The sequence below is a fragment of the Pseudorca crassidens genome, chromosome 6, assembly GCF_039906515.1.
Source record: "Pseudorca crassidens isolate mPseCra1 chromosome 6, mPseCra1.hap1, whole genome shotgun sequence".
Taxonomy (NCBI): domain Eukaryota; kingdom Metazoa; phylum Chordata; class Mammalia; order Artiodactyla; family Delphinidae; genus Pseudorca; species Pseudorca crassidens.
Genome location: NC_090301.1, coordinates 61,426,866 through 61,442,427, shown reverse-complemented (window position 1 = coordinate 61,442,427; position 15,562 = coordinate 61,426,866). Strand labels below are relative to the sequence as shown.

Genomic DNA, 15,562 nt, shown 5'->3' with positions numbered 1-15,562 from the left:
TAGAAATTATACACCAGTGGTGACATTAACCACAGAATATTGAGGGGCAGGGACATCTCCCCTTCTCTCATAATTTTTTTTTAATCTTCCAGTTTTATTGAGATATAACTGACATACAGTACTGTATAAGTTTAAGGTGTCCAGCATAATGATTTGACTTACATACATCATGAAATGATTACCACAATAAGTTAGTGAACATCATCTCATGTATATACAAAATTTTTAAAAAACAAAAGAATAATGTTTTTTCATCAGAGAGAAATAAAATAACCAACATGAGTTTAAATAGGCCCTGGGCCAGGCACTTTACCTAATGATGTTTAATCCTGACAGCTACCCTGGATGCAGAGACTTTTATTCACATACATAATATTATAGTAAAAGTAATCATAATAGCTAAGCATTATTGATCAATTGTCATGTGCCAGGCTCTGTGTCAGGGGCTTATTTTCTCTCAGTTCATGTTCTGAACAAGTAGTCTTATCATCCCCACTTTGCACTTGAAGACCCTGGCCCAAAATGGAAACCATATCTCTTTAACCACTTCTCCATGTGGAGAAAATATTTTTATTCTCCAAGGTCATTAAACCATTTTTGTCCCTTCTTTCAGGAACAATAAATAAATAATGAGGGCTTCCCTGGTGGCGCAGTGGTTAAGAATTCGCCTTCCAATGCAGGGGACACGGGTTCGAGCCCTGGTCCAGGAAGATCCCACATGCCGCGGAGCAACTAAGCCCGTGCACCACAACTACTGAGCCTGTGCTCTAGAGCCCATGCTCCGCAACAAGAGAAGCCACCGCAATGAGAAGCCCGCATACCACAACGAAGAGTAGACCCTGCTCACCACAACTAGAGAAAGCCCACGCACAGCAACGAAGACCCAATGCAGCCAAAAATAAATAAATAAATAAATAATGAAATCACTACATTCTACAAATGGGCTTGAGCTCTTCTGTTGCAGGAAAGAGGGGTGAAGAGGAAGTTTAATCAGTTAGATTTGGGGTTTCTTACATTTCCTTGGAGCAGGACAATGGGAATTGTCAGACATTACCCATTTATCAACAGTAAGCAAATTCATCAAAACGAATGTTTTAAAAGGTATTGATCAAGAAATATAATGAATTTTCCTTGGCCTTTATTGAACAAAAAGTCTTCAGTCAAACTTAAGATATAAGGGTGTTCCTATAACAGAGGAGGTAGTAGTTTGCTATGTCCTTATCAAGCTAGGGATGTATTTGTCAAGGATTTCACTGAGCGCTCTAAAAAAACATCTATGCTGAAACTTCCATTCTGGCTTTTTCCCTTTGCCTCTTTCCTACCATCCAGGGCTCCAAGGAGATTTAGAGTGAATGGGAACAGATGATTAAGAGAATTTTTTTTTAATTTATTTATTTTTGGCTGCGTTGGGTCTTCGCTGCTGCGCTCAGGCTTTCTCTAGTTGCCGCAAGAGGGGGCTACTCTTTGTTGCGGTGCACGGGCCTCTCATTGCGGTGGCTTCTCTTGTTGCGGAGCTCCGGCTGTAGGTGCGCGGGCTCAGCAGTTTTGGCGCAGGGGCCCAGTTGCTCCGTTGCCGGACCAGGGATCAAACCCGTGTCCCCTGCCCTGGCAGGCAGATTCTTTAACCACTGTGCCACCAGGGAAATCCCAGGAGAATTTTAAAATAACAGAATCTCCGTATACCCGTGGTTCCTGAAATGGTCCACCTGGTTCCATTTTATTAAAATATAATTATAAAATTCACCATTTTTTAAGCATCTCTATATGTCAGAACTTTATATACTTTATGTCATTTGAGTCTGACAACCATCTACCAAAGTTCATATTCCCAGAGGGCACCTAAGAGGTTAAAGAGCGATAATACCTCATATAGCTATTTAGTGAAATTCGCATCCAGATTTGATTCCAGAAAGTGGGCTTCCTTCAAAGCACGGTGCCTAGCAACAAATCGACCCTGGTGACTCCCTGCATCCAAAGTGGAGAAAACCAATTCCTTTCTAGAAGCCAAGCTTGAGGGACAATTAGAATTTTCTAATAGAAATGCTCTCCACCCTCTTCTGTGACCAAACCACTTATTTAAGCAGTAAAACCTTCCATTGGCCAATGTCAATTTCATATCCCCCGCTAGTGGGAGGGGAGGGTCCCTGGTTCTAATCATTTGAATCTGATCTGTGGGGAAACACGTCCAGAGCCCTCCAGGAAACCCATAATCTTTTCAGAGCGACCTAAGGTTGGGGGAACAAGTCCTGCAGGGTTCATCCACATCCACGGACAACCCTCTCTCCCAACTCAAGACATCTTTTACTCCATAAGTTAGGTTTAAAACACCAACGAATCCGCCCTGCCTTTTCCCGTCTCCCCGCCATGAATAAGATCAGGTATGGACAACGAAATTCCAATCCCCCTCCATTCTGCCCTTTTCAGAGTAACTGGTGCACATGCGGACTCTCAAGTGAGTGTGTCCGACGGTGCATGCAGTCAATTCTCTGCACGGTAGGAATCCAACCGCCGACCTCTACTGGCCACGGGTCACTGGGGGCGTACCTTCCTAGACTCCCGGATCATGCTCCGCCCCCGCCCTGCCCCGCCCCTCAGCCCTGCCCCGCCCCCTCAACCCTACCCCAGGCTCGCCCCGCCCCTTCCCCCTCGCCCCTACGCAGCTTCCTAGTCTCCCGGCGCGCGCAGTCTCGTCTCCATGGCGACGCGGCGTCTATGGCTCCTAGCTCCCAACACCAAGCCGACCAGGAGCTGGGCTAGCTTTCTGTGTCAACCCTTCAAAGCTGGTCGGCGTGAGAGGGCCACAGGCGAGTAACAGGCGCTTATTCGACCACGGTCGCCCTCATCATCCCGGAGAGCAGCCTGACCCAGTCCTCACCTCGGACTCCCCCAAGCCCGGCGCCTGAGCTCGCAAACTTCTCTGCCTACTCCAGGTTCAGGCTCTGGCGCCCCAACGCAGCCGAGGCAGCGCGCGAGGAGGTAGGTTCCGCGCGGCCGGAGCTGCAGCTCGTAACTGGCTTCCTCCTCTGGCTACAGTCGGGCACTGAGAAAGGGATATTTGTGTCTGGGTGGGTGTGATAACTGGGCAGTTTTGACAGACGTGTCTACACCACCATTCTCTGAGCTGCCGAGTCGCACGCGCCAACTCCTCCACCCCCCCCCAAAAAAAACAATGAAAATAGCCACGTTCTTCCATCCAAGGGCTTCCGGCTACTTCCCTCTGTCCGCAGGCACCACCACCCCCTTTTCTTTTCTTACTTTGTTTTTTTGAAACTTCTTAATGGCCAATAGGAGCGAGCACTCAGCTGGCTGTAGTTAACACGTCATTACTCCCTAGTCGACTTGCCATAAAAAATTTCTGTGGAATTTGAACAAATCATTTAACCTCCCCGGGCCTTGTTTTTATCTTCTGTAAAATGAGGGGCTTGGACAGCGGATCACTTCTAAGGTCTAGTCTCAGCCTTCTGTGAGATAACGAAATTGACTTGAGATTTCTAAAATCAAGATCCTGGGGTCTTTTGACTACTCAAACTACTCTACACAGTGCCCCTATAGCATTTTAGTTAACACATAGCATCACTATAAATTTATCGTCTGACTTCCCAGAGGGCATAGGTGAATTGGAGGAATCTGTTATGACCCCCAAGAGACCCTGGAAGTTGCTTTTTAAAAATAAATCTGAAAAAGACACTGAAAATGTCTTTTGATTTGTTTTATTCTCCTAAAAACCAAGTACAATGATCACCAAGTCCACCTTGTTAAATTTTTTTTTTCTAGTTGAAGTTTTGTTTTTTTAAATCTCAGGAAAACAATAGCACACTGCTCTTTAAGTGTTAAGAGTTTACCCAAGCTGAATCCAACACCTTTTGTAGGATTCCACTGCACCACTCCAGAATTCCAGAGCTTCCTACCTCACCACCACACGCATTCAGCACCACCATTTGAGCTCAGTCTTCAATGTTTTCTCCCCCTTCATTGCCCAAGCCAGGCCCAATTATGCACTTAGAACGGACTTCCTTAGTCAGAGTTCAGCTTCCGCACTGTCCTTGCTAGGCTGTAGGTAATAATAACAATAGTAATAGGAAGAGTTGGAGTGATTATCATTGTAGTAGGAGATAGGTGCTACTGTTATTTATTATTAGCCATTTATATTAACCCTCACAGTAACTCTGTAAGGCAGGTAGTATTGAAACCACTAGGTGGCGTTTGGGGGGGCTCCAAGGAGCTCTGGTGCTTTGTCTCCATGAAGAAAGAATTTAGCGAGAGGCAAAGTGATAGATAAGAAGTGATTTATTAGAACAGGACGCCCGTGAGGCTTACAGGAGGGCAGGCGAGAGGGTGCTGTGCCCAGAACTAAGTGAGCTACAGTTTTGTAATCAAAGGAAAAGTGGGGAAGGGGGAGCCCCTCTTCTTCCTCATTCTTGAGTAGACATTATGCTTCCATCATCAGTTCCTCCTCCATGTTGGGTGGGGGGGTTTTCTTATCCCTGCATGGTCAAACTGAGACTCTCATGGTGCAATGGAAATGAGCAAAAAGGTGGTAACATATACTAAAATATGGTAAATCATCTCAAGTTTCAGTATAATGTCACCTTTTCCTTATATGTTTGTTTTTTATGCACGCAGAAGAGTGTGTCCTAAGAATCATTAACTTACTGAGGTCACTGGGCAGGATGTGGGTCTCATTCCACTATTGTTTTATTGTCTTGGGGCTTGTCTCAGGCTTCTGTCGCGTGGTTTTGTTGTTAAGCAAACCTGCCTTCTTGAGTGATCATTAACTTACAGGGGTCTCGCATACTTTTTTCTTTACTTGCAGTCCCCTGGGGGATTAACTATTTAATCACTCTGTCCCTATCAGTATTTTTATTCTCATTTTACACTTTAGGAAAGTGAATCATAGAGGGATTAAGGAACTTGCTCAAGATCACACAGTTTGCTGGGATTTGAACATAGGCAGTCAGACTCCAGAGTCTGAGCTCCTTGCACTATATTCTGCTGTAAAGGAAATATATAAAATTTACAGATAGTATTTTTAATTATGAATGTAACTGATAGATGATCACTGAAACCATTTTATACACATTTGAGACTATACAATGAAATATTGCCCTCTGCCTGTCCTATTATGTTTCCCCACTAAGCTCCTCCAGGATGGAGGGTGGTGCTTAATCATCTCTGTCTCTCCTCACCACAGTTTCAGGGCCTGAGCATGTAGCTGCCTACTTATTAAATCATTCTTTGCCTATTAGAATAAAAAGTAGCTTATAAAAACAAATAGCACAAAAGGATAAAATAATTGCACATGTGGGATGAAACAATATATCTTTCAGTGTTATAAGAGAAACCTAAAATGAGAATTTTGTGAAATCTGAATTTTAAATATTGGTAACTCATTTTATAAATCAGTTTTCTGAAGCTTTATAGAATCCAAATAAAACCTATTTGGCCCTATTGGGTGCTGGTTAGTGAACACTTACCTGAAGAGTGGGGATATGAGATGTTTTACATTCTTTTTTGGTACCAAGTCTTTATAATCTGGTGTGCATATCTCAAATTGAACTAATCATGTTTCAAGTGCTCAATTGCCACACATGGCGTGTGGCTACCATGTTGGACAGCAAAACTCTAGTTTAATGTGTACTTTTCCCTTTGCTTTCTTGTTGCCTTCCTTCCTGTTCCATTCATTTAACAGATATTTATTGAGCACCAGTTTGTGTGACATGGAGTGGATTAGGTACTAGAGTTTTTTGTTTTTTTTTTAATGGCTTGAATTTATCTGTTCTTTGTAGCCAAAAAAAACTAGCTGAACTAACTAACCCCTCTTCCCTGGGGTTTTGGTTTTTGAGAGAGGCAATTTTTCCTTAAAAGCTAGAACCCTATCACATAAAACTTAAGAATTGCTGGGAGCCATGTTTTGCATTACTTATGGAAAATCTGTCTGCAATGAGAGAGAAGAATGAGACCCAGGTGGGGAGAAGCGGAGGTGAACAAGGGAAAGCCCCCACCTAAGCCCTGTCCCCACCTAAGCCCCACCCTCTCCTTGAACACAGCTGTAGCCACTGTGTCCTGACTTCCACGCAGCTTGGGTATTCAACTCATGGATTCTATGAGCCAGGGCATCCCGTTTTGTGCCTGAGCTACCTTGAGCATGGTTTCTGTAACTTGCAACCAAGAGTCCAGGCTCACACAGCTAAGAAGCTAAGAAGCAAGACCTTTCTTTTAGAAAGGAGTCCATGATGACCCCCCACCCTGCTGTGACCTGAACCCCAAAGTACATTTTTATTTACATAATATACAGAATTTTTCAAACATGTAATCACATAATTATGCCTTTTCAAATCATTTTGTCATGTACATTTTTATACTTATCTAATATCTAAATACACTCATCTTCTGATTAATACTACCTATCTTTCTATGTAAGTCTTTCAGTACTTTTTTTCTTAAAATAAATCTATATCTGCTTTTCCATAGCTCTTTTCTTAGAATTATCCTCCCCAATTCTATGGGCCTTTTTAAAAAATTATATGAGCATTCTAAAGCCAATTAAATTACTTTATATCATTCCAATGGTTTTATTCAATCAGTGAATATCTGAGTACCTTTAAAGTGGTGTAGCACCCACACTCATGGGTAACAGCCAGTTTCTGCTCTCCAGAAACTTCTGGCCTGGTGGTGCATTCATTCCACCTCTCTGTGCAAGGAAATGCACATATTGTATATGTGCATTTCCTTAACGGATTCTTTTCCTCTACCAGGATTCTATGCTTGGCCTTTTCTTCTTCTACATAGGTCATGCCATCCATCCCCACTTTCTCACAGTTATCCCATACATCGTCTTTTCTCTTGAGTTCTAACTCTCTTTTCAATAGAACACTTGATTTCAGTTGACCTCCAGGCACCTTCAACTCAGAATTTCTGAAAACAAACTCATTATCCCCCAGAGTGTGCTCCTCTTCTGGTCCTTATCCTGGTCATCCAAGCTGGAAACATCAAACTCTTTTGTTCTCCCTTCTATGTCCACTGAGTCTCAGTTTCACCTCTCTTTTTGTTCCAAGTGTACCTTCCTGGCTTTGTGCATCATCATTTTTCCCTAGACTAGAGTTTGACAGACTTTTTCTGTAAAGGGCCAAATAATAAGTATTTTAGGCTTTGCAGGTCATACAGTCTTTGTCGAAACTTTTCAAGTCTGCCACTGTAGCTTGAAAGTTCCCATGACAATGTACAAACAAATGAGCATGCCTGTGTTCCCATAAGTTTCATTTATAAGGGTAGGCAGAGAGTCATATTTGGCCCATAGGTGATAGTTTGCCAACCCCTGCTCTGGGCTGTTGTAATAGCCTCTTAACTGGTCTCTCCAACTCCCATTCTCTCTCGGGTTTACCCTCCACAGAATTTCTTTTCTAAGATAGATCTAATCATATGATTGTTATTCAGAGCCTGGTTTGCTCTCCATTGCCTACTGGTTAAAATATTTAGCACATGACAATAACTTTTAAAATTTGATCCCACATACAAGAAGCAGGTAAAGGAAAAGAATCTATCAAGGAGATGCACATAAGCAATATGTAGACAGATAACTACAGAGTGGTGGAATGACTTACCACCAGGAGAGGCTACATCCTCTGCCATTCTCTAACACATGGCAGGAGTACTCTTCCCATCTACTGACTTGATCTTGACTTGGTTAAATAAATGCCACCTTCACTGTGAAGCCTGACTCATTGTTGCCGCATTGCAGGTAGAACTGATCACTTCTCACTCTGTGCTCCCATGGTCTATGTTAATTCTAGTGTTGTAGCTCTTATTACGTGACAGCAGGTATGTTAGCTTCTTTTGGTTTCAAGGAGTAGGAGCTGTATTCGTCAAGGTGTCTTGGTTTCAGATGACAAAACTCCAGCTTGTTTTGGCAAAAAGAGAAATCAGTTGGCCCATGGTAAAGACAGAGGTTGATCTGGAAACAGGAACTCAAATACCATCAGGAATGTGTCTGTGTCTGTCTGTCTCTGCCCCCCACACACACTCCACCCCTCCTCCGTCCCTGTCCTTCTCTCTACCTCATCTCTTCATCTCTCATATCTGATTCTCTTGTATATTCTGCTTCACTCAGGCCACTTTCTTCCTGAAACCTAGAACCGTAGCAGTTGAAAGCTCTACTCTCATATTCTCTTACCTTTGTGACAGTTCCACTTGGAAAAGCCTCAGAAAAAGGTGTGGTGAACTTAGCTTGGATCACAGGCTCAATCCTTGGTTCAGTCATTGTGTTAGCTTATGAATTACCATGATGGGTCTGTGCTAGGACAGCACTGCTCTTGTGTTCAAGGGGGATGGATCTGTCAACCACATAAGGGGGGATGAGCTATAGGCAGACAATACCTTATTCTAGGGATATTTGTAGAAATTACAATACGTGGCGGGATATAGCAAACCCAGAGAATAGGCCTCAGAACTGGATTCTGGAACTTGAAGGTTGTTCAGGGATAGTTCTGTTGACTGGACTCTCTCCCTCTATCTTTCCAATTCTGCCTCCAATGCCTTCTGACTCTCCTTGGGTATCTTCAGTCCATGAGCTCAAAAAAGAAGGGATTTGAGGGACTTCCCTGGTGGCGCAGTGGTTGAGAGTCTGGCTGCCGATGCAGGGGACAGGGGTTCGTGCCCCGGTCCTGGAAGATCCCACATGCCGTGGAGCGGCTAGGCCCGTGAGCCATGGCCACTGAGCCTGCGCGTCCAGAGCCTGTGCTCTGCAATGGGAGAGGCCACAACAGTGAGAGGCCCGCGTACCGGAAAAAAAAAAAAAAAAAAAAAAAAGAAGGGATTTGACTGATCCTGTTTGGGCAGTATGGAAAATTACATTGGAGCCCCTAGAGGGAAGCATTTAGTATATTACTTTGAAGCTTGGTCTGTTCCATATATATAGGAAGTTAGTACTTTGTTTCCCCTGTAAAATTCTGAGCTTCTCTTGTATCCCCAGAGCTTATCACAGACATATCTGATACATACTAGGTGCTCATCAAACGTTTGTTTTAAATAGACATTGAATACTACATGAAAGTTAGGAGTTACCTAACTGTGTTGTTCCTATTACCACCCGGATTGTTGAAAGACATCAGGAGAGTCTGCCCATGTTCCAAAAGGCAGAGGGTGTATTTGGTAGAGAGTCGAAGTGCTGATTAAATGAATATTGTGATGTTAACATTAACCATAATCAGTAGTTATGAATCTACAAGGTGTGCACTTACATACTGTTCTTTCTGGAAACCATGACTCCAATTTGAACAGGTACCACTGGGTGGAGAAGAGAATTGAAGTAGCACAAGGCCAACATAACAGCTCACATGCCTGTAAGAGGTGGATAAACAAAGAGGTGGATACAAACGATATTGCAAATTTTACATCGTATTTTTTAAATAGATAATACATTTATTTTATTTGAAGTTCAAGAGGTACAATGGATGTAAAGTAAAAAAACTCCCTCCCACCCCAGTCCTGCAGCTATCTCTATTTCCTCCCCAGTCAACCAATATTATCAGTTTCTTTTATGAAAACATTTCCTTTCAGAGAGATTTTTTTGCTATTAATACTCATTTGAAAAATACATAGTTGTGCAATGGCCATACCTATTTCTGACCAATTATCAGTCTCTGCTTTAACTGTACCTGTGTTCTCAATTACTCTCCTTTTTCCCTGGAGTCAGTGATCTTTCTAAGCAAGTATCATTACTTTAGGGCTTATGTGATTAATTAATTAATTAAAGGTCCTTAGAGCTAGTTTGCTTGTCTCAATTGCAGTAAAGCCTCCTTTTTGTTTCCCTAAGCAATCTTAATCAGCCCCATAGGGCAACGTCCCAGTTTTTCGTTTGGATAAAACATCAAGTTGTTTCTACCATGTCCCTCCTATGTGCCGGGCACTGTGCTAAACTCTTTACCCAGATCATCCTATTTAATCCTTATAATGATCCAATGAAGTTGGTACCATTGTGATCCCTGATTTACAGACAGAGGGACTGAGGCCTACAGAAATTAACTTACCCAAGCTTACATGGGAAGTGGCAGAACTGGGATGTGAACCCAGTGTCTTTACTCAAGAGCACAGCTCTTTTCTTTTTTTTTTAAATTGAAATATAGTTGATTTACAATGTTGTTTTAGTTTCTGGTGTACAGCAAAGTGATTCAAATATATATATGTGTATATATATGTATATGCACATACATACATATATGTATTCTTTTTCATATTCTTTTCCATTATGGCTTATTACAAGTTATTGAATGTAGTTCCCTATGCTCTAGAGTAGGATCTTATTGTTTTTCTATTTTATATATAGTAGTTTGTATCTGCTAATCCCAAACTCCTAATTTATTCCTTTTCCTACTTTCCCCTTTGATAACCATAAATTTGTTTTCTGTATCTGTGAGTCTGTTTCTGTTTTGTAAATGAGTTCATTTATATCATGTTTTTAGATTCCACATATAAGTGATATCATATGATGTTTGTCTTTCTCTGACTGACTTAGTATGATTATCTCTAGGTCCATCCATGTTGCTTCAAATGGCATTATTTCATTCTTTTTTATGGCTGAGTAATAGTATCCCATCATATATATATGATGGAATATTATATATTTATGTTATATATATATTATATGTAAATATACATATATATATTATATATATATACCACATCTTTTTTATCCATTCATCTGTTTATGGACATTTAGGCTGTTTCCATGTCTTGGTTGTTGTAAATAGTGCTTCTATGAACATTGAGGTGCATGTAGCTTTTTTGAATTAGAGTTTTCTCAGGGTATATGCCCAGGAGTGGGATTAACTGGATCATATGGTAGTTCTATTTATAGTTTTTTTAAGGAACCTCCATACTGTTCTCCATAGTGCCTGCACCAACTTACCTTCCCACCAACAGTGTAGGAGAGTTCCCTTTTCTCCACACCCTCTCCAGCATTTATTATTTGTAGACTTTTTCCATGATAGCCATTCTGACCAGTGTGAGGTGATACCTCATTGTGGTTTTGATTTGCATTTCTCTAATAATTAGCGATGCTGAGCATCTTTTCATGTGCCCGTTGGCCATCTGTATGTCTTCTTTGGAGAAATGTCTATTTAGGTCTTCTGCCTATTTTTGGATTGGGTTGTTTATTTGTTTTTGTTTTGGGGCCATGCCTCACAGATTGGGGGATCTTAGTTCCCCAACCAGGGATTGAACCAGGCCCTCGGCAGTGAGAGTGCAGAGTCCTAACCACTGGACTACCAGGGAATTCCCAGGTTGTTTGGTTTTTTTGAATATTGAGTTGTACAAACTGTCGTATATTTTGGAAATTAATCCCTTGTTGGTTGCATTGTTTGCAAATATTTTCTCCCATTCTGTAGGTTGTCTTTTTGTTTTGTTTATGATTTCCTTCGCTGTGCAAAAGCTTTTAAGTTTGATTAGGTCCCATTTGTTTATTTTTGCTTTTATTTCTTTTGCCTTGGGAGACTGACCTTAGAAAACACTGCTATGACTTATGTCCGAGAATATTTTGCCTATGTTCTCTTTCAGGAGTTTTTGGTGTCATGTCTTAAATTTAGGTCTTTAAACCAGTTTGAGTTTCTTTTTGTATATGGTGTGAGGAAGTGTTCTAGTGTCATTGATTCACATGCAGCTCTCCAGCTTTCCCAACACCACTTGCTGAAGAGACTGTCTTTTCTCCATAATATATTCTTGCCTTCTTTGTCGTAGATTAATTTACCTTAGGTGTGTGGGTTTATTTCTGAAGAGCCCCAGCTCTTGAGTATTACTCCGTACTGCCTCCCAAAGAATTCAATTTTATGAAAGGAGATTATGAAAGGAGGTAGGTAATGATAAAGCTAGGTAATGATAAAGCTAGACCTAGCAGAGACTGGGTTTCCATCAAGGGCTGGGATCTGCTCATCCTAGGTTTTTCTTTACTAGGTAAAAATGGGAGGAGAATTTTATGCACTGATGTTTCATCCAGGTAAAGGGTAGAATGTAGCAATCCATAAAGACCCTAGAGCTAGAACGGAAAGGAAATCTCTAAATATAAAGGGGAGACCCAGACATACGGGTACCCACAGAATGTGGGCATCTGTGGTATGTAAGTACCTCTCAGGAGAGGCCATCTTAGATTTCTTCTGTTAAGATCTTATTTGGTTCATTATTGCATTGTTTGGGCTTCTGAGCTCCACTGCTGTAGAGAATCAGGAGTAAAATCTTTTATTTATCCTAGAGTTTGGTCTTCTACAACTGTTTTTCCCAAAAAGATGCCTTGTTTTTCTGATGGACTTTAGCTCTCTGTGAGCTTCTCAGAGGGATAATCAAATTAATACATATATAATGTCTGGCTTGATCAGGGTTCCCCAGAAAACAAAGCCTAAGGCAAAAGTTTGTGCACTACTGCTTTATTCCAGAGTGCAAATCAGTGTGAGGGAGACACATTTAAAAAGAGAAAAACTTAATGCAAATAAATGAAGCTTCTCTTTTATTGTCTACAGTTTTGGTCCTGAATTTTATATTCCAGAAATCCCTAGGTATTACTACTTATAATTTTTAAAGCCTGGCTTGTGATATGGGGACAAGTGTTAGGGGAGGAGAGGCAAGTGAATTATTGCTTATGAAAAATTTAAGTGTGGCATCTCTCATATATTAAAAAAAAACCCTTAAAAATTGATTTTTCTCTTTACAATTAGAATGAAATTTATCCAGGTATATAAAGGGCTAAGTTATAGGAAAATAAGTCTATATAGACTAACTTTAAAAAGGGACACATTCAAAGAGAAAACATTGTAAGTATTAATAAACTCATAAGGGAACTTATAAGGTAAGAATTATATTTTTAAATGCATCTTTGGAGAAAAATGTTAATTTCTAAATGCATTTGTTGAAATAATATTTTATTAAAAATACTATCTTGAAATATCATGGAAAAACTTCTAGTTCTGGCTAATATATACTCCGTAAACGTGTTTTTAATAACACGGATAAACTGGAATGTGGCAGGTAGTTTGGTTTATGTGTTGTTTTACTTTGTTAAAGTGGGAGGGAAAAGCAGTGTTGTAAACATACGCCACACTGAACTTATGGTTTCTGGGGGTCAGCTCAGTAGGAAAGGGGCACCTCAACCTGCTGTATTGTATTTGGATCCAGATCTAGGGTCCAAGTTACATAAACCCAAAAAGGTAACAGAGAATTAGAGGCTAATTTAATACATCACTTTTCTAACATGCAAAATTTTTTCCAGTAGCTCTTTTTACGTAAACTCCAAGGTGAACGGGGAAAAGGGGAAGCATTAATTTCTCTAGGCTTTTTTAAAATCTCATTTCATAAACCAGAAGAATGATGTTTTTCACTTAGGATGAAAGTAATGATACTAAAAACAAAATCAAAATACATGCTTACTACCCTGCTGACAGACCGAGTTCTGCATTCTATTTTATTTATATTCTAAATTTATACAAGTGTTTAAAGAAGTAAATATTTTGGTTTCTTGAAGGAATCATCTAGACAAGACAGAAGCTGTAAAGGTAATAGTATATAAAATAGTTTTTAGAACGCTTTAGTCCTATTTTACCATCAGTTTATATAGTTTTGGAACAATTGGCTTTAGTATAAAATTACATTTTAGTCTAGATAATAGAAATGTTCATATAAAGGTTATGAATAAATTATTTCAAATACCTCAAACTAAAATAATACTGATAATGCTAGTTTTTATTTCTGCTTCTCTTTTAGGCACCAAAATAAGGACAGAATGGCCAATTGCTAGTGTTTGATCCAAAGGGTAAATGATTTATTACTTAAAAAGAATATGTTTGACCACCCTTTTGTCCTAAATATTAAGAAGATAGTCTACAGGAATAGTTGAGTGTGGTTGAAAGACTTAGCAATTAAATCCTTTATTATACTGTCTGTCACTCAAACAATGCCTAAATATTTGCCAGTCAGGAATTTCTATTAAGCACATCACTACTGATAAAATACTGGGTTGATTTTTTTTCTTTTCTTTCAGAAAAAGTGATGATTGAACCAAATGGAGCAATGTCAGAGTAAGAAGACGTCTCTGGTTGTGCATCTGATCTATCACATGCCTTTTAAGCAATTAGAACTAGATAATGCAATCATTTGTCACCCAATTAAATTTGAAAGTCCAGAAATGCATGGATTAGCACTTAGCTTTTGCTTCAGTCAAAGCAATTGTTACTTAGATAAGAGGACATTTAAAATGAAAACTGAATTTTGATAAAAATGTAGGGGTATAGATAATATTCAAACCTACTTTTTAAATGCTTAAACAGCAAGTATTCTGTATTTTACTTATATAACTTTCATCGCTCATTCCTGTTTCACTTTGATACTTGCTCTCTTCTTTGAGAATATCATTTTAAAGGAATACTTACCTTAAAATCAAACAGATTCTTTGTTTACTATGAGAAGAACCATTACTACTAAATTAGGAAAATAATCACCCTATCTAGTTGAAGAGATTGATATTAAAAAAAGAATCATAGTCCAGTTTCAATTTGGTAGCTAAATATTAAGTACCTGCTTTGTTCAAGGCACTGATTCTGATAATTCATCAGAGCCCTTCCTGATACGATCATCTCCTCTCCCCTTAAAAAAAATTCAATTATTTATTCCATGAAAAATTACACTTTGAAAGTTGATTGTAAAACACATTCATGGGGATCAATTATTGATAAATTGGCAGGTGCCATTCTAGTGGGATTCTATTCAAATTGATACTATTTTGAATTATTCTGAATATTATTGGCTGGGAAAAATTATACCTTATGCAACATATATTTCAATTTTCATACTGTCAAAGCTAAAAATTAAAATTAGGGTCCACCTTGACTTTTGTTGTAAATTATATATTAAAGATGTATTTTTATACTAAAGAGAAGGTAATGTATTACAGATCAATGACAGACTCTGTGCTTATTTCAGATTAAATGTTATAGACAACCAGAAAAAACTAAATGCCCCATTAAGTATATTAATCTGGATGTAATTATATATTATATATCCTATTACATGGTTGAATATCTTTAAATTAAAAATCTAAGAAAATTTTAGTAGTCTTTGAGGGAAATAGGATATAACTTTCAGTAATACTAATGGGAGTTAGTAGTCATTAGTGAAAATACATTCTATCATGTCTATGAACCCCAATGTTCATAGGCTGTGATAAGCAGTGTGGAACTGGAGCAAGGGGTAACCCACATCCTGAGGTAGTTAAAACCCAGGGGTAAATCAAATGCAGTCTGGGCCGAAATAGAAAAGCAGAGTGATGGCCTGTTCTCTTGATCTCATTAATAATTGCATCTGTTTATCAAACTGCTTTTTGCAAGGGCAGTATGATCATGTTCCCTTCACTTGCAGAGAAGAGTTTAGGTTTGGGTTTGGTTTGGTTGTTGTTTGGAGTGAGGGACAGAGGGATAGGTAGGTAGCCAGTAAGCTTCACAGGTGCATGGCTTTGTTACCTCAGGTACTCCACCCAGAGGTGAAGGTAAACAGAGCCAGTCCTGGAAAAAAAAAAGATCAAGTAGGAAAA

General features: G+C 39.6%; 1 protein-coding gene across 7 annotated transcripts in view; it reads left to right on the top strand.

Annotated features, from left to right (window-relative positions):
* The window catches only part of ERICH2 (glutamate rich 2), a 48,683-nt gene that overhangs the window by 15,549 nt on the left and 17,572 nt on the right, over positions 1 to 15,562 (top strand). Inside the window, exons 1-4 of one of the 7 annotated variants that reach the window (XM_067741577.1) lie at positions 2,645 to 2,976; positions 13,502 to 13,532; positions 13,741 to 13,789; positions 14,018 to 14,054. In XM_067741577.1, coding sequence (XP_067597678.1) covers positions 14,039 to 14,054 — 16 coding nt within the window. In that variant the 5' untranslated portion in view covers positions 2,645 to 2,976; positions 13,502 to 13,532; positions 13,741 to 13,789; positions 14,018 to 14,038. Of the gene's footprint in view, positions 1 to 2,644; positions 2,977 to 13,501; positions 13,533 to 13,740; positions 13,790 to 14,017; positions 14,072 to 15,562 lie in introns of those variants that run through there. The other 6 variants (XM_067741579.1, XM_067741576.1, XM_067741578.1 and 3 more) reach the window with 6 other exon arrangements.